Source organism: Gadus chalcogrammus, chromosome 12 (genome assembly GCF_026213295.1).
Source record: "Gadus chalcogrammus isolate NIFS_2021 chromosome 12, NIFS_Gcha_1.0, whole genome shotgun sequence".
Classification (NCBI taxonomy): Eukaryota; Metazoa; Chordata; class Actinopteri; order Gadiformes; family Gadidae; genus Gadus; species Gadus chalcogrammus.
Window position 1 is genome coordinate 1,800,917 of NC_079423.1, and position 19,396 is coordinate 1,820,312.

The following is a 19,396-nucleotide window of genomic DNA, read 5'->3' on the forward strand; positions in this document are numbered from 1 at the left end:
GATAGACGATTATTTTAAGAAAAAAAATGTGCCAGAGGAAACAAATGAGGCTGTTCTTTAGTGGTGCAACGGTTCACGGGTTTCCTGTGATTCGTACGGATCAACCCTCACGGTTCGGTACGCAAGTGATCCGCGGATCGGCTGATAAAAAAAGCAGTTGTTTTTTAACCGGAAACCGGAACCGGAAGCGGTCATATTTATGTTTGGTTGTAGTCTTTTCGCTCGGTTCTCCATATCAACAGTAGGGCTAGAACCGAGCGAAATTACCCTTGCAATGAGCAATGAGTCTTCCAACTGAAATCAATGGATTTACAACATGCCAAATGAAACACATCAGAAACTGTATTTCGCTACCATACTTGATGAAAAAAAAAGAAGATGAGGATGTCTGCATTGTCTTGGGAGAGTGCAGTCTCTAAACTCTCCCCAGGCAATGCAGACATCCTGAATTTAAAGTTGTAAATCCAGAGTTAGGGATTATTTACTATCCATGTTAAAAAGAAGAAGGAATAATGCCTCAGATTGCAATTTTTTTAAATATTGACTATGCTTAAAGGGACTCTCACCTTTGTTGCATTTTTACACTTTTTTTGGATAAGGTTAAATTGGTATTAATAAGGTAATAACACTCTAATATGCAAGACAGACCCACCAGGAGTAAAAACAAACAATTATTTTACTCTCATAATATTTCGTGAAAACTTCAACCAATAAAATTCTTCGGACCGAAGGACCTTATTGGCCGACAGACCTGTCTGTTTGCTGCATGGATATATAAGGTTTTCCGTCTGCTTCTTGTGGCGCATTCGGGCCCGCGTCATCAAGGCGCGTCCTCAACTAGAGGGTTTGTTTTGATTCCACGGCAGACAGTAGCGAGTAGCGACCGTAGCGACTGTAGCGACTGACGATGGCAGACTAAAGTGGTCCACGGCGTACTGAAACTGCACCATTCAGTCCGATTAGGGGACTCATCTCGGACTCAGACTCACAGAGTTACCCTCCTCTGGAGCCTCAGGAAGACCTCCAGACTGTTGGCCACCAACTGCACCATTCAGTCCGATTAGGGGGCTCATCTCGGACTCGGACTCACAGAGTTACCCTCCTCTGGAGCCTCAGGAAGACCTCCAGACTGTTGGCCACCAACTGCACCATTCAGTCCGATTAGGGGACTCATCTCGGACTCAGACTCACAGAGTTACCCTCCTCTGGAGCCTCAGGAAGACCTCCAGACTGTTGGCCACCAACTGCACCATTCAGTCCGACAAGGGGACCCGATTCGGCCTCAGAAGCCAAGTGGTCCCGCTCCCCTGGATGATTCTCAGGACCTCCAGACCGTTGGCAACCAACCGCACCACTCAGTCCGATTAGGGGACCCGTTTCGGACTCAGACGCGAAGTTGTCCCGCTACTCTGGAGCTCCAGGAAGACCTCCAGACCGTTGGCACCCAACCGCACCACTCAGTCCGATTACCGCACCCATTTCGGACTCAGATGCGACGTTGTCCCGCTACTCTGGAGCTCCAGGAAGACCTCCAGACCATTGTCACCCAACCGCACCACTCAGTCCGATTACGGGACCCATTTCGGACTCAGACGCGACGTTGTCCCGCTACTCTGGAGCTCCAGGAAGACCTCCAGACCGTTGGCAACCAACCGCCACACTCAGTCCGATTACGGGACCCATTTCGGACTCAGACGCTACGTTGTCCCGCTACTCTGTTTGTAATGCTCATACACCTTTCTTATACTCAGTGGGACCACTGTCCTTCAACATGGGGCCTCAAAACGGTATCACACGAAGCCCATAAAATGACAGTGAGCCACCTGCTAAATTTATTGTTTACTAGACCCCTGGTAGATATTATGACCCCTGGGAGTCTAAACACAACCCATGGGAGTCTAGAACTTTTGTAAAAAAAATAACGCTTAGGGGGTGGGGCATTGGAGGAAGGCGGGATGATTTGAATGTGCTGTAATTCTCAAATGCAACAAAGGTGAGAGTCCCTTTAAAGGAAGCAGGATTATTACCAATTTTTTTACTTTATTTTGTTTTTACACATTTGAAGATTTTATTTAAAGTCACATTTGTCTCGTTATCTTTTTTACTGTTGTTGATCCGAAAATGATCCGACCCGTGACTCAAAAACCGTGACACGATCCGAACCGTGAGTTTTCTGATCCATTGCACCCCTACTGTTGTTGGTGGTGGTGGAGAAGGGTTAGCAGAGGAAGCGACAAGAATCTCAGATTCTTCTTCTGAAGACGACAGTGACAGGTTGGCGAAAAAGGTTCTACACAATTCAAAGTTCAGTCATTAAAATTACACAACGAAAGCCAAAAGCACAAGACGTGCAGGGACCGCTGCATCACACAAAGCTCCCAGCCCCTCCCCACCTCATTTAATAGGATAGTTGAGAGCAATCGCTCGACGGAGAATGCAGAAATGATCATCAAGTTTAACACCGCCTATAACATCACTAAAGAGGAACTCCCGTTCACAAAAAAAAAAATATGGTGCTACCTAATTTGTTTTGGTGCTACCAAATGAAGAGCTAGGTGGCACCAGTGTTACCTGTGAAAAAGTTAGCCTGGAGCCCTGCCCGACACAGTCGTTTGAGAATCATAATATTGTCTGGAGGCGCACACAGCTTTTGGCCGTGATAATATATAATATGATATTATTTAGATATAGAGCTCCAGGAACCGCCAGAGCACCCGGAGTGTTCTAGAATATTTACAGAATATGGCCAAAGGCGGTGAGCGCCTCGCCATTGCGATACATCCACTGTAAACAACAGCGCATGGTACCGTGGCCCCATGCTTCTCAGGGCCACACCCCCATCCTCCTCCTTGACCCGCCTCTCTCCTCATTTGCATTAAAGCTACAGACACCAAAACGGCGTGTTAAAGGAAAGCTCTATGTGCGACTGGCTCGTAGTAGCTGTAATTCTGCACCCCGGATGAATTTCGGGAATGTCTTCAAATACTGTGTTGGGGGCCCACTAATACCTATTTTAAAGCATCCATAAAGTAGCATGCCATGGGACCTTTAAGAAAAAACAACGGTTGGCCTGTTCATAACTTATTTATCTATATCTTTTAATGTAATAATGTAATAATTTTCATGAATCTTTAGCAACCTTCTTTTTGGGTTCCCCGCCATGTACTTCGGGCCCTACGCACCCTGCGTACTCTGCATATGGGGAGTGGCGGCCCTGCATCCAGACATATGTTCTAGTCCTGATATTCTCCTGATGGGCCGTATGTGTGAATAACTTATCCTGACCTTCTACCCTGAAAAAAATAGTACCCCTGATGTAGAATTTTCTCCAGAGGAAATGTAAATTACCTTAAATGTGAATGAGGAGTAGAAAATCTGTAATTCTCGCACCACTTGAGTGGGCGTGTTGATGACGCATCGGTCTGCATTTGCATGTCATTGAGGTCCCGTCCACATGGGCGAAAACATTATTTTCCCCTTCCGTTTTCCTTGGCAGCGTTTCAGGTATCTCTCCGTAAAGACGGACAAAAACGTATATAGCTGTATAAACGCTGTACTACATATTCAAGGCCTCTATGTGGCACAGGTTCTCCACCAAAAAAAGAAGAAGATGAGGCGGAGTATGTTTATCAAGCCTTTGCACTGTATACAAAGTAAACATACAGTCGAGGAGGAGAAAGCAGTTGTTAAACCTTGTAGATTGAGCAGAAAATACTCTTTAATGTACAGTTATGCCGCTTTTCCACCGCACATGTAGCTCGACTAAACTCGACTCGACACGACACGACTAGACACGGCAGCAACTGAGAACTGAGAACTGAGACCCTACCTCATATCCCGCCCCTTACAAGCCCACCACATAACCATCCAGATATTTTACTGATATCTGAATGACACCGATGTCTGCATATAAGGCATCAAGTCTGAATCACCCTCAGGGTCGAATCTCCTGATGTAAAAATTATAATAAAGTGCGGAGGACATGTCAGAAATCAGCTATTGACATTCACACCTCTTATGTAGATACACATAAATGCCCAAGCTCTAATGGCATGTTTAAAAAGCGCATTAAAAAATTATCATAGATACTCCGCCCGGCGAGCACTGCAATAAACTTTCGGCCCTCTCTCTCTCTAAAGAGTCCCTTCAACGTCATACTTTTGAATTTAGCAAAATATTGTTTGAATAATTTATCAAATTAATATAAAAAATATATAAAGAGATGGATCAGAGAATGTTTGGTTTATTTGTCATGCATTTCTAATTTCTTCATATTGCTATTGCTTACGATACAACACGTTGGATCTTAATAGCGCCTTTCACCAGGACCGAAGTTGCTATAATAATAATATTAAAAAAATAATAATAAGTAAAATATATAATAAAATAAGGAAAGAACAGGGTTGTATTGTGGCAGGTGTGTAAATGTCTCCCGCCCTCCCCCCTACCGGCCCTCCCTCTGGACAGACCTGGAGATTTGCACGCCAATTGCCTAGCAGATCGATAAACACAAACTCTCTCCCTTGATCTCTTTTAACCCCAAAGTTTCTTTCAAAAACAAAGTTTAGAATGCAATACTGAATCCTACTTATCCATCATAATATAAAAAGGATAATCGGACGTAAAAAACATACTATTACAAACATCAACTTTCATGCAACGACAACGGAACAACATGGTGTGACAGAGCCTCTGATTGAACCAAAAGATAGATGTTCTCGCTCGCCCCGTCCATCAGGGGTCATGGATGCGGCCGCACCAAGCGCTCCTAGCAGGGGAGCCCTTGTTAGGAGATCCAAATGCTCCAGCGGCCCTTGAGGCTCCTTGTTTTTCATCAGCCTCTCGTTTTGCTGTCAAAATGCCGTGAATCTCTTGCACAACGCTGGCCTCTTTGATATCTCAGCTGTTTACGGCGCCCCTCCCGCCATGGTAGGGTTCTGTTTCAGGTGCCTGGCCCGGTCGACCACACTGCGCTAAATATAAACGCTATCTAAGACTTCCTCGGGACCGCAAGCACACCCCAGGGCCAAAGGGTCCACTGTGTCTGTGTGCTGGTGTTTCCCCTTGGACCCACTTGGGTGTAAAGGGCTACTGTGTGTCTGATCATGTACGTTGATGTGTGTGTGCATGTGCAGGGCTTGGTCCCAAGGCCTTACCGGTGCCCTTGTTGCGGTCCACAAAGCAGTACTTCAGTTCGTACTCCTTCAGAAATTCATGGACTTCCTGCGAGAAAAAGACAAAAAGTGGGAGAGAAACAGTGTTTATGGCAGGGGATATGTTTATACATATGAATAACAATGACACATTTCTCACACATTGAACCCTAACCAAATACATCGCTTTTCTCAGTAGGTTGCACCGAGGTAATTCTTCCTTTACGTCCATGGAGACAAGGCCCGGCACAAAATGGACTTCACAGACAGAAATATATCATTCCATTCCCATTTCACTTCTTGGGGATACTTTATCACAAAAAAGAAGGCTATCTCGGAGAGATGAAATGTTCTCCCCTTTCGGCTTTCGGCAGAGTGTGTGTAATTAGAGGCTGGGTCTGAAGGCCTCTGAAGAGTCTCCCTGTATGCAGCACATCAAAGTCAGAAATTACCCACTTGTTTAGAACCAGAGAGCAGCCCTACCCTCACACACACACAACGGTAGGACTACCATGGTGGAAAGGTCCTTGCGTTTGCCTGCCATTGGGACAGCAAGGAGGGAGAGAGAGAGAGAGAGCGTTGAATGAGCTGGATCTTTGAGTCACCACATTCGTAGTAGACTAGGGCCTGCAGGTGGAGTTTTGCCTGTGGATAGCAACTGACGGCTCGAGGGGTTCCCTGAGTGGCACTGCTTACAGAACTAGGGATCGACCGATACAGATTTTTTAGGGCCGATACGATACCGATATTTTTTTAATCAGCCTTAGCCGATACGCCGATACGCCGATACCGATATTTCGAGCCGATACTTTTTTTTTTTTTTTTTTTTTTTTTTTTTTGCTCCCTCAATCATAAAAATTACACTGATAACAAATGTTACAAGTCTCAATTAAAAAAAAGGAACATTTATTGAACTTCAATATAAAAAACTATATTTAACAAATAGTAAAAACAGGTGAGGTAGAACAAGTAAAAAAATAATAATAATTTGCGAAAAAAATATCGCCGAAAATCGGCCGCATATCGGCCGATACCGATACACGTAAAAAACGCGAATATCGGCCGATAATATCGGCCGACCGATATATCGGTCGATCCCTATACAGAACCAAGCTTTTGGATGATCACAGAACCTCCCAAGCATCCCACAGCTGTACAGCTGGTCGTGAATAATGGGTCTCGTTTTTTTAATGATATAAGAACTTTCCCTTTCCAGTTGATCGATCTGACATATTAAAATAATTAGAATAGACATTTTTGCTAATAACGAAGAATTGCATTCTGATGTCATGTCACTCCATTTATTTTCGTAATTGTATTCCATGTGTTGATGTGAACACAGCCAAATACGTAGATGCAATACACACGTAGACACGTAGATGCAATCACCCAACTCTTATCTTACTATTGCTTCGCCCTCCAAGAGCTCCTTGGCAATCAAATTCTTATAAAACCATTCATATGACAAGAGATTCCTCCCCAAAGATTTGCAGTAGCATAAAGTCTGTCCTAGCCCGCGTTATCCCCCTTTTTCTGCCACATCCCCCCCTCATGCAGTGTGCAGAAGGAGCCATAGGCTGGGTGTGAACCAGACCTCTGGTATTTACTCTTGCACAGCGGCCGTGTCAGTAGACGCTGACGATGATCAACACAATCAAGAGAGAGGGAAGGCTTCCAGTCGTTTGTTACAAAGTGTGGCGGCCCACTATAGCACTGCAGACATGCAAGAAAATAGCTGAAGTAATTATTTCAAAAAGGAGTTTTTAGAGCAACACTGAGAATGACAAAGCAGGTATTTTAGGGGCTACAAACAGAATATATCATATATCAATGGTCAGATAACCTACGCTCAGTTTTCTGCCAGGAAGAAAAAGCTGTTGATTCAATCATTAGTAATTCTTACAGGCATTGTATGAATGTGGTACACTGCCATGGGAATCGATGGCAACGAGTGAACCATTGTACAATATATGTGTTTACTGACATGTCATTGAAACACACTAAAGCTTGGATTGAAAGCAGTATGTGTTACAGTAGATGTCTGTTGGGCCAGAGTTGGTTTTACTTGATATCTTTTCAAGTGTATATATTTCTGTTGGTCTACAGCCTGTTTATAATGACGAATGACCACACCACTCAGCAGAATATCAGGTTGACATTTCCAAGAAGACCATGTCAGCCCCCAAGCATCAAATGCCGCCCTGGGCCTGGTGCCGTGTGTGCGAGTGATATGAAAGTCAGCTGGCCTGGAGGTATTTCCACGGTGGAACTGTTCCATTTAGAGCGCTCTATGTCTGACTTCTGATCTGACTGAACAACACGCCTGGGACTAACAGCACTGCACTTTGATGACATTTTCTTCACATCAAACATTTAATTCCCTGTGGCATGGACCGGCAGAGGCCCGGTCCATGCTAGGGTGGGGATAGATGGAAGCTAAGGTGGGGTCAGGGTGAAGCTAAGGTAGGGTTAGGGTCGAGCTGGTGTGGGTTTACATAAGGTAAAGCTGAGGTTTGGTTATGTAGGTTGAAGCTAAGATGGGGTTTGGTTAAAGCAAGGCTCGGGGTTGGGTGAAGCTACGGCTCAGTTCCGTCGGGTGAAACTTGGCCTGTCGTATGGGGGAAGCTACGGTGGGGTAAAGTAAGGTAATTGTAGGCTGGGGTTAGGGCAAAGCTAGGGTGGGGTTCGGGGGACGGTAGGATGAGGTTAGGCTGGCTCTAGGATCAGTGTTCTGCAAGGCGGTGTGCCTGGGAGAGATGAGTGAGGCCAGGCTGTAAGGCTAAGCTGAGGTCGATGGTCAATGTGTGGCCAGAGAGGAGCCACAATGAGGGCAGGGGTGGACTAAGGAAGTACAGAGAGAAAAGGAACCAGATCACTACAGATTTCATTTTATAGGAAATCAGTGCTGTTTGAACGCAAAGGTGTCCATCGCTACTACTGCCTCCCTCTCCTCACATGCATTTTAGTTGGAGCAAAGAAACTCATTTAGGCTTTGACAAGACATTTGTATACCAGAAGGTTAAAACACATTCAAATACACTCTGAAACTCAAGGTCAGAGTGACGTCAATCCCAAGGGTCCTCGTTTGATGAAGCTATGCATGGAATGAGATTTGTTGAATGTGCATACGTCGGTGAGAGGGGGCTTTGGGCGTGAGCCATATTCAGGGGAGGCTGGGTGGGAAGGTGCTTCCTGAGGAACTGTTATCTGTTAACAGCTCTATGCGTTTGGGTAGACCGTAAATCAAAGAGTTAGGATTGGCTGAGGTGTATTGTACATGAAAGTTATCTTGCACAAGTTCCAATCAGACACAGCAAAAAGAGGTGTTGACAAATCGAATGGACTTAAATATAGAAGGGAAGGACAATCCAGTGGACATGCACATCTCTGAGGGATAGATAACTACTTTGTTAATTCATTATATAGCGACTGACGGTCTAGTTTTCATCATAATTATAACATGCTTTCCTTTTCAAGATGACCCGCTCTGAAAAAGCTGAGGGAAACCTCTAGTAATTGCTGAATATAAATTTAAATTACACCAGTAGGTCTCTCCTTGACCCGCTGTGTGTGCCGAGACTGGAGCAACAGGCACAGATGTTAGCAGTGAAACAAGCTTTTCTATGAAACATTACTGATATCCATCACATATCCATTGTCAATACATTTTTATGTGCCATGGTTGCAGTACTTCATAAAGGTATAGAATACAATTATCTTTGGACAACAGTAGTGGAAAATTGTTCCTCGTCTTTATCATTAATGAAAATGAAAGAAAGATATTAAATAAATACAGTCAATAATAACACAGAATGAACGGAGGTGGACCACAACAACCGTGATGGACAACAGTATTCTGTTGTGAATATTATTATTATTGTATTGCCCACAATGCTAACGTAAGTGATACCAATACGATGTCAATCTATGTCACTTTATATTGTTCAAAACACCTTTATACAACAAAAAACGTGATATCTCCCTAAATTTTGGCCAAGAAAACTGGCCAAACAAGTAACGAGATAACCGTTACAGGCACATTTGTGGCTAATCTGTTCCTAATGCAAATTGTCTCTAATGCGTGAGAACAGGCTGGGTATTATGCAGGGTGACAGTACGGCGGGTACGGCGGGTAGCGGATGCTGGGTGGTGGGTGCCTTGGCCAAGAGAGACAGGCGGCTCCAGCCATTCACAGCATGTATCCCAAACACGTCAATGTAAGAGATGACAACTCTTAACAAAATGTGCACCATTAACTTACAAGCATACACACAAACACAATGAAACAGCACACACCCACAAACACACAAACACAGAGGAGCAAAGCAAAACAGCTAATTCAACAATTTCCTCCATGCACACTGGCACACGAACACACAAAAGCATGTTAGAGGCTTGAAAACTACCAGCTGGATTACGCCCTGTCCACACGGCTACGATTTTTGTGTAAAAACGCAGGAGTCGTGCACGTTTAGGCCGGCCGTCAAGAAGGACCCGGTGTTCTCGTTGCCTGCTCTTTTGAAACCAGGTCCCAGTGTGAAATTCCTGTTACACTGCCAAGGAAAACGGGGGGGGGATAGTATTTGTAGGTGTGGACAGGGCCTAAATCGAGGGGGTTAGGCTCTGTGGCTTAACCCCCTAGTGCTCAATCAAATGTGTGTGTTTGTGATTTGCATTGCTTTCCTAACAATTTTAAATGCATCACAAGTGAATTCCATCATCCTGATGGAATTCACTTGTGATTCTTTTAAAATTGTTTAGACAAACATATTTAATAATGTGATACTCATTAGTGTACAAAATGTTGTCTTGTGGAACCGGAAACCACTCAAGATGCTAATGGTAAAAGCAAGGAAATTGAATACTTAACAGGGCTGGATATGACCTTAAAAATACATTGCTATGAAATTGTTGTCAAAACACAGCATTTTGAAAGCCTGGAAATAACGTCCAAGCAAGAATTATATCCTTGGGTGCATTTTGGCTAAATGCTTTTCAGAAAACAACTTCAACCCACACACGGAAAAAAATCTAAAACCGATTTAATTTGGATATCTCTTCTGAGCTCAACACGGGATTCAGCTCATTTCCAAAAGACGGCTAAGCTAAGCAAAGCATGACAGATTGCCTTAGAAGATGGAGAGCTTCAGCCCTGTGAACCCGCATTAAGGCTGGCCTTCCCGCTCGCCACCAGTACCACACACACACACACACACACACACACACACACACACACACACACACACACACACACACACACACACACACACACACACACACACACACACACACACACACACACACACACTACATGAGGGGCAGAGTTAACACAGGTGTAGCTCATGAAATTGATTAATGGCACATTTCCACTGGCGGGTGCACTTCGGCCCAGCCCGCCTTGGCCCAGTAGTGAAGGTGCGGTTTGGCCCAGCTCAGTTACGGCTTGCGTTTCCACCGCCGACGTACCCTGATGGTAGGACGGGGTTAAAGCCAGATGGCGATAGTTGCAGCAGCTACGTAAGCATCGTGACCTCATAGAAGCCCAACACATTGTAGCTTGCTATTAAATCGAAGAAAAAGAAGCACACAACATAATGAAAAAAGAGCAACGATGTAGGAAAGGAACATATTAAAGATTCAAAAGTATGCCATTTTATATGTAATATGGCGCATAAATATTTTACATATACATCCAAGAAGGATGTCAAACTTCTGCGCAACATTTTCTTCAATAAGGGAAGCTTTCGCCGACTCTGTCGACCAATCAACAGACTGCATGTGTAGCTTGAATTTGTTGGCACTTGGCACCCTTTCAGACGTCTCAGTACCCCAACGGAGGAGTACTGTGAGATGAGTACGGCTCACCACGGCTCAGCCGGGACCCTGCCCACTTTTGGCGGGGGAAACATGAACCGGGCCGCACCTTTGCAAATCGAACTGTACCACACCCGCCGGTGGAAACCTGCCATATAGGTCCATCTCAGTCGTGGATTGCCCGAGTGCAGTCAGAGCTGGTGAATTCTATAATACTTTTTGCATGCTGTAGCCCCCCTGCCCTACCATCCCATAGTGTATGGAACCGGCGCATCATTCATGCCACACGCTTGTGTTTACCCTGCTCTGGTGACAGCCATGTGGAAAGATTCCACTGGGCATTTGATTTGTTCGGGATGGAACACGGTCCGGGACTCCAATGTGAACTCCTCTTAATCAGGCAAGTTTATTTTCTTTAGGTTCTACGGCAGAAATACAAACACAACTGAGCCACCATCGCACAGAGAAACTGAACAGGATTTATATAAGTTGCAATGACGGGCAGACCTGAGCACAAAAAGCGAGTGTGCATATGCATGTGCGTGCATGTTTCAGTGTATGGGTGATTGTACACCGCTTGGAAACAAGCCCTGTCCATTCGAAAGTATACGAGAAAAGAGAGAAAAATATGTACCTGAGCATTTTTTATTTCCCTAAGGAAGAAAACACAGCCTAGTCAAGACATAAACAACTAGTGTGAAATATATCTTGGTGTGTGTGTGTGTGTGTGTGTGTGTGTGTGTGTGTGTGTGTGTGTGTGTGTGTGTGTGTGTGTGTGTGTGTGTGTGTGTGTGTGTGTGTGTGTGTGTGTGTGTGTGTGTGTGTGTGTGTGTGTATCAAACATGGCGGTGAGTGCTGCCTGCTGTCAGAAAAAAAGCTGCCTGAGCAAATAATCATGGGTTGACACATTCACCCATACACACTCATGCACTCACACGTGCACGTCCACAACATGTATTTGGGCTTTGCATATTTTTTGTTGCTCTGAATAATTGAAAACCTGAACGGATGGCAGATGTCCTTCTGCCCTAGGAGGTAAAACTAGAAAAGCTTGCAAACGTGAATACATTTACATCCTCAATCAGCTACATGTTCTCGTCATCGTCATCCCCTTCGCTCCCTTGCCTTCCTTTTCTCGGCTTGCAACGGCACCTCTTCTTCTCCTTCCCCCTCTCACTCCATCATCTCCCCCTCTACGCCTCTACTGCCTTGTCTGTCTGGTCTTTCATCGCTGTTTGCTTCTCTACTCCTCGCCTTGTCACCTTTGCTCTTCTCCTCCCCCCCACCAGATGAGATGTCCCCGGCTGTAAGCGGAGGCCGTGTCGGACTTGGATCACAGACATAGTGAGATACAGTGCTTGTTACCAGTCCCTAAGCAGGCTCCATGGGAGGGAGGGGGGGAACGTGAGACGGAGTGGATGGAGGTTCCGCACACCGAACGGATGACGAAGAACTGGACAAGGTGTACTCCCTCTAGGGTTGCCTATGACCTCACGGGACAAAATGTCAACACTGGGTCTCGGTGCACAACGTGATCTCCGACCTAAACTAAGGAATAGGATATTGGTCAAAATGACACAAAACAACCCATTTGACCGTTCCCTGGTTCAGTGTTCACGTATGACTGGCCGAGGAAACAGCAAAAACTTGTTAATTCTCAGTGGAAAATGCACCGTTTTAAGATTAAAGTTTCATAATTCAATTGCGCTTTGACAACATTTCTCACGATGAATGTGTATTAGCTGTCAAGCGATTCAAATATTTAATCGTGATTAATCGCATTAATGTCATAGTTAACTCACGATTAATCGCAAAAAAAAATTCTATGCTAAATATACCTTGATTTTTTTGTCCCATAATTCTTCTCATTTTAATTCTCTTATCAACATGGTGAATTGCATCGGCTTGCCTTGTGCAAATGATTTTTTATTTTTAACAACATTGGCATATACTGATCAAAACAGGACGATACAAAAAAAGAGCCTATAGTGCAATTAAACGACTGCTTTGAACAAATGTCATTTGAACATAGCAGTCAGGCTACTGCTTCTTTGTTTTGAGCCAAAGAAAAAAAAAAAAAAAAAAAAGACTTTTTTTTTTTTAAATAAAATACTTTTTTAACGCCGTTAAATTTTGTTTGCGTTAACGCCGTTAATAACGCGTTTAACTGACAGCTCAAATTTTTGTAATCTCCAGTCAGTGAAAGCTTCATTTTATCATTGCCATGGGGATTCGTGTGGACGCTGCTATCGCCCCCCCCCCCCCCCCCCCCCCCATCACTCAGTTCGCATGTTGTTTGAATCAATGTCTTTCCGTAAGTGTAGTCTATGGAGTCAGAACAGTCTCATTATTAATGAATGCACAGAGAAGGATTCACAAATGTATTTTGTGATTTATACATAAATTACTCTCTTCTCACAAATACATTTCAATGCACACACAAATGGATATCGGCATGTATAAATGTAAAATAAATCCATAAACAAAAATAAGTTTCACAAACATATTTCTGATCCACACACAAATATGTCTTGTTTTAAATAAAGGTAATATAAATCCAAAAATATATTAATTTAAAAAAGATTTGCAATTTTCATAAAAAATGTATTTGGATGTTGTTACATTTATGTACAAACTGTTAAACTTGAATTTACAAGACGCTTTTCATTTGTGAGCTTGTTTGCATTTGTGTGTGAAACTGTCTGCATTTATGTGTGGATTTTTGAGACTCTCCTGACGTCGCTAGATTCACAAATGCATTTTTTTCAACAAGGAAGTCTCTGTAGCCAATCAGATGCCTCCCTCGTTTTCAGTCAACCACATGACTGCTGTGACTGGGTTTTTACGTCGGTGCCGTTTACTACTTTAACGGCACCGATAATCCCAAAACCCAGTCGAAATTAGATGGAAAAAGTGTCGTGACGCAGCATTTACTTCTTCACCACCTAGAGATTGTTATGTACGATCATTCAAAAAACCATGTTCTTTCCGATAGAGTAGACATTTGACAGAGAACCGGGAGGCTCGGAGGCTGGACTCAGAGGTCGGAACTGCAGCCATGTGATTGGCTGAAAACGAGGGAGGCATCTGATTGGCTACAGAGAGTTCCTTGTTGAAAAAAATGCATTTGTGAATCTAGCGACGTCAGGAGAGTCTCAAAAATCCACACATAAATGCAGACAGTTTCACACACAAATGCAAACAAGCTCACAAATGAAAAGCGTCTTGTAAATTCAAGTTTAACAGTTTGTACATAAATGTAACAACATCCAAATACATTTTTTATGAAAATTGCAAATCTTTTTTAAATTAATATATTTATGGATTTATATTACCTTTATTTAAAACAAGACATATTTGTGTGTGGATCAGAAATATGTTTGTGAAACTTATTTTTTGTATGGATTTATTTTACATTTATACATGCCGATATCCATTTGTGTGTGCATTGAAATGTATTTGTGAGAAGAGAGTAATTTATGTATAAATCACAAAATACATTTGTGAATCCTTCTCTGTGCATTCATTAATAATGAGACTGTTCTGACTCCATAGTAGTCAGCTGAGCTGTTGTGTTAAGTGTTGTTTTGTGTAACTGATATTCTTTCAAATAAAAAAAATTGAGGGACCGAAGGAAGACATTTATTCTGCTAAGTGACGCTAAGATAAGGACGACAAGTTTTTGCTTCCGGCAAAATAAATCCATTCCAAAGGCTTATTTTCAAAATACATTTTGTTTAACAAGGTCATCATGACATTTTAATACTGATGTTAGATGATGTCCTTTCGATAAAAACTTTTTTTTCTTTCAACAAAAAAATCCTCCATCGGAAACCCGATTTCCGGATTTTTTCTTCTTTGGGATGGACTATGCCGCCGTGTTTTTGTGGGGCAACATGGAAGTTTATGTTTGCTGTAGGTTCTGTTGGATTGAATTAAGCTACACTTGCTTTGTTTCTTAAGCAAAGCAATGATATGATTGGATTGGTCAAAACAACAGAACTGTCCAACAGAATACATCATGGGATTTTTGTTGACGATGCCATTTTGAGTGAACTCAATAGAGTTTTAGTAATGTGAAATCCTTAAGTATAACGTTTCATAGGCTAATCATAAAATTGTCCATGCCTCGCATGTGAAACACTATGGCAGTTTTAAACACAACAATTGATTGCATCCCTTAATGACTAATAATTTCATGATTAATTACTAAATAATGAATAAAACTCCATTATTACCATTATCATTCCTATGCCGTATGAAAGCTAATAGACCTCTGAAGAAGAAGCCCTGCCTCCGATGCTCCGGTTCCCCCAGTCAAATGTCTTCATGGTGCTGATCTCGCACATCATGAAGACTTTCGAAAGACTGGTTCTACAGCACCTCAGGCCCCAGGTGTGTGACTCCATGGACCCACTGCAAACTCGTGTACCAGGCCCATCTCAGAGTGGACGACGCCATCATTTACCTGCTGCACAGGGCTTACTCACACCTGGAGAAGCCGGGGAGCTCAGTGAGAGTCATGTTCTTCGACTTCTCCAGTGCGTTCAATACTATCCAGCCTCCCCTGCTTGAGAAGAAGTTCTCAGCAATGCAGGTAAACCCCGACATGGTGGCCTGGATTGGTGACTAACTTTTCAGCAGGCCACAGTACGTCAGATGTGGTGATTGAGACGGTGGACTCGTAGTAAGTTCCTTGGAGTACACATCAACAATAAACTGGACTGGTCTGACAACACAGAGGCCCTCTACCGGAAGAGTCAGAGCAGACTCTTCCTCCTCAGAAGGCTCAGGTCGTTTGACGTGTGTGGCAGGCTGCTAAGGACATTTTATCTGTCTGTGGTAGCCAGCACGCTGTTCTTCGCTGGGGCGTGCTGGGGAGGAGGCATCAAGGCTGGGGAGTCAAACAGACTCAACAAGCTTGTTAGGAAAGCCAGCTCTGTGGTGGGACTTGAGCTGGACAGTCTGGAGGTGGTGGTGGAGAGGAGGATGAGGGACAAATTCAAGTCCATCCTGGGCAACCCCTCCCATCCCCTCCATGCTGAGCTGCGGCAGATGAGGAGCACCTTCAGCCACAGGTTCATGATCCCCAGGTGCAAGACAGAGCGCTTCAGGTGCTCCTTTGTGCCGGCAGCCATTAGGCTGTTCAACAGTGCCTGATGATGTGTTTGTGTATGTCTATGTGTTTGCATATGCATGTGTGTGTGTTTAGGTATGCGTATAAGGGATGGGTACGGATAGTAAATTCCAAACTCGAGTGATCGAAAGAATTCCTCGAGGATCAATCGAGTACTCGTTTAAAACTAATCTATTTTTAGAATGCAACGCATCTGCAGCAGGAATTGGCCTGATGATGAACGGCAATATTACCAACCAAACATGTAATGCTTATTCGCAATCAAAACAGTCACGAGTTTTCCGATTATTCATTATTTATTTTGGCAAACGTTCAAAACACATTTTCCTTGCAAAAATAAATATACGTCTCACAATTTAAATCACGTCGAACAAAGGCCTGTAACGGTTTTTAAAAAAAAAACGAAACAAGTAGCCTAACCATTGCAAATAATTTAAAGCTGCAAATAAACCGGCAGCAAATGAACTAAAAAAATACTCAGCGTTGTGATCTTCTATACACGGCCGGGATTACAGCTGCGTCTTGCGGCGGTGAAAATAACCGACACACTTGGTTGCTGCGGGTCTGCTTTCCCAAACTCACCGTGTTTCAGGAGCATATGTTGCCGCATAGTACTTGTAGTACTCTGGTAGCTCAATTTCGCTTGGCATATGACATTTCACCTTATGATCTCCTATTTCTGTGAAGTATTTCAATACTCCGCTGCCCTTTGCTCTAACCGCCATCTCTTAACTTTTTGAATTCTGGCGTTGTGCACACACGGCGCGGCGCCGCACAGAATTTTGATACATTTCATTTGCTTTGTGCACGGCACGCGCCAGTGGTGCCACACAGAAAATGTATACATTTGCTTCAGAAAACTTGTCTGTGTGTGTATATGCAAACTCGAGTTCATTTGTAATGAGGAGTACTCGAGTAATCGATTCCTCACGCCCATCCCTATTGCGTATATATGTGTATATGCATCACCCATCATGATGTTGTTTCGGTTTGTCTTGTTTCTGTCCCTATTTTAACTATAAGCGTCTACTTATGCATTAGCACTTTGTATTTATTGTATTTATTGCATTGTCATTTTATCCTGTGTTCTTGCACTGCTGCTGGGCTGTTTTTGCAGTAAACTAATTTCTCCTACGGGGGATTAATAAAGTTGTATCTTATCTTATCTTATAACATGGCATTTTTGAATGGTCGTGGATGATTCAAGTCTGTAGGTGGCGAAGAAGTAAAAGTTGCGTCAAGTTTTGAACTACACACTTTTTCCAGCTAGTTTAGACTGGGTTTTGTCTGTGCTGTTAAAGTAGCATTAATAATCGTTTACTACTTTAAGGGCCCCGACAATCCAAAAACCCATGTAATCAAGTGTATAAGAGCATTTACAATCTAAATTAAAATGACCAGCATGGTACAAATACATAGAAAATAAATCTCTTTACGGGCGCAGACATTTTTGCTACGGTGAACGGTCAGCCTCACCGAACTCGGTATACTCTTACAATCCCGGGTGGGATCGACCAAAAGGGGGCGTTCCTCCGTGAAATGCTGCAAGAAACGTGGAGATTTCAACACTTGCACTTGTACGAGGCATCTGGAACACACAATAAGTTTGCAAGATGCAGGATAAGTACGGCCGCTGTCATTCTGGTCTGTTTTGGTTTGACCGCAGACAGCACGCAGGCAGAACGGGCAGAACTCATCGTGATCATCTTAAATGTTGCTGCAGCGATAAATCATATATCCGTTGGATCCACAACATCCACATTGATCGATGAAAGATTGGAGCATGAGTTAGAGACAAGATAAAACAGATAGAAGAAACGACAAAGAAGAAAGGTGCGCGAACGACTGCGTTACCGAAGAAAGAGAGTGTATTTCACATAGAACACTGAACACAAATGTAGTTGATTTCTTTGTTTAAATGGGAAAAGAGGAAGTGGTAGGCCAGGACCCCATAATGTTCAGCTAACTGTTGCAAATAATAACAATAAAAAATAATTTTCTATATGCGTGCAGCTGTGAACTCATGTATTGTAATTTATTGTATGAAGTGTACTTTTAGGGTTATGATAAGACCTACCTTTTAGTAAGGTAGGTCTTTTTTTAACCTTTAAGCAAACAAAAGGCAACAGGCTGATTTTAGGGTGCCACTCTGACATGCAAATGCAGACCAAAGCGTCATCAACACGCCCACTAACGTGAAGTGCGAAAATGCCGATATTCTATGCCTGATTCACCCAGGTCATTTACATTTCCGCCATTGAAAATGCTACCTTAGGCGTAGTCTTTTTTCAGGATACCAATGCAGGATATGTTGTACCAATGCAGGATATGTGTGTAAGCAGCAACAGATCTGCCCTTTTTTTCGCTTGAGCCCCTGGTCCCCAAAATTTCTGCACACAGCAATAAAGTAATAGTATACATAAGGAATATCAAGGGAGTTCCTTTGTGGTATTTTATTTCGGATGTCGACAACGACAAAAAAAAAATATATTCACACTTTTACCCTTTTTATCTGAAAGGAAATTGCTTGCGTCCTTCAATATCGATAGCTGCTACCAACCCACTCATACTGTAGTAAGATATGCCAACATCTACAAGAGGGAACAATAAGCAAATTAGAATCCATAAGAGCAGGAGTACAGCTACTCTCGAGATAGCAGTTACTCCAGAAATATCAGTCATAGTTATTGATCGATTTTTATCCAATTGTGAGACATAATGGCAAGGTCAAATCAAATTAGGGTCAAATCAAAATACCCAAAACCATAAAACCAAAGTGTAGCCTAGAACAAACCACTCCCCATAGTCATGATTAAGTAAAGGTAGAGATTCAAAATTAGTGGCCTACTATTATTTTGTGTATGAACTTTTCATAGTGTGCCTAAAATCGGAATAGGCTATGTCTACATTTTGCTGGCGTAGCCTGGCCTAGCCCACATTCAATGACGTGTGGAATGCATTGATGGAGGTGTTCCACTTCTGTTCCATTACCTGATGCGCCCAGTAAACCCTATCCGCGTGCTGACATGCGCAGTTAGGCGAGGCACACTTCTATTTGCTGATTGCCTTCATATTTGCTGCACTTATGCTAAAGACTGTCTATAAGGTAGGCTATAAGTTATCACACCGTAAGAAGAAAAACATAGAATAAGGGGGGGGAATAAAATAAGGGTTCATTGTGGATTTTGTATTTGCTTCAGTCATTAGTAATTACTGTAGTTATATCGATTGACTCGGTAGTAGCATGTCGGCGTGAAGGCGGTGCTTTACAACTTCATCCAAATTATCCCAC

The 19,396-nt window shown here is 43.1% G+C and overlaps 1 protein-coding gene across 1 annotated transcript in view; it reads right to left on the reverse strand.

Annotated features, from left to right (window-relative positions):
- Positions 1 to 19,396, reverse strand: part of raver2 (ribonucleoprotein, PTB-binding 2) — a 125,779-nt gene that overhangs the window by 105,940 nt on the left and 443 nt on the right. The window contains exon 2 of the mRNA XM_056604114.1: positions 5,157 to 5,223. Coding sequence (XP_056460089.1) covers positions 5,157 to 5,223 — 67 coding nt within the window. The remainder of the gene's footprint in view (positions 1 to 5,156; positions 5,224 to 19,396) is intronic.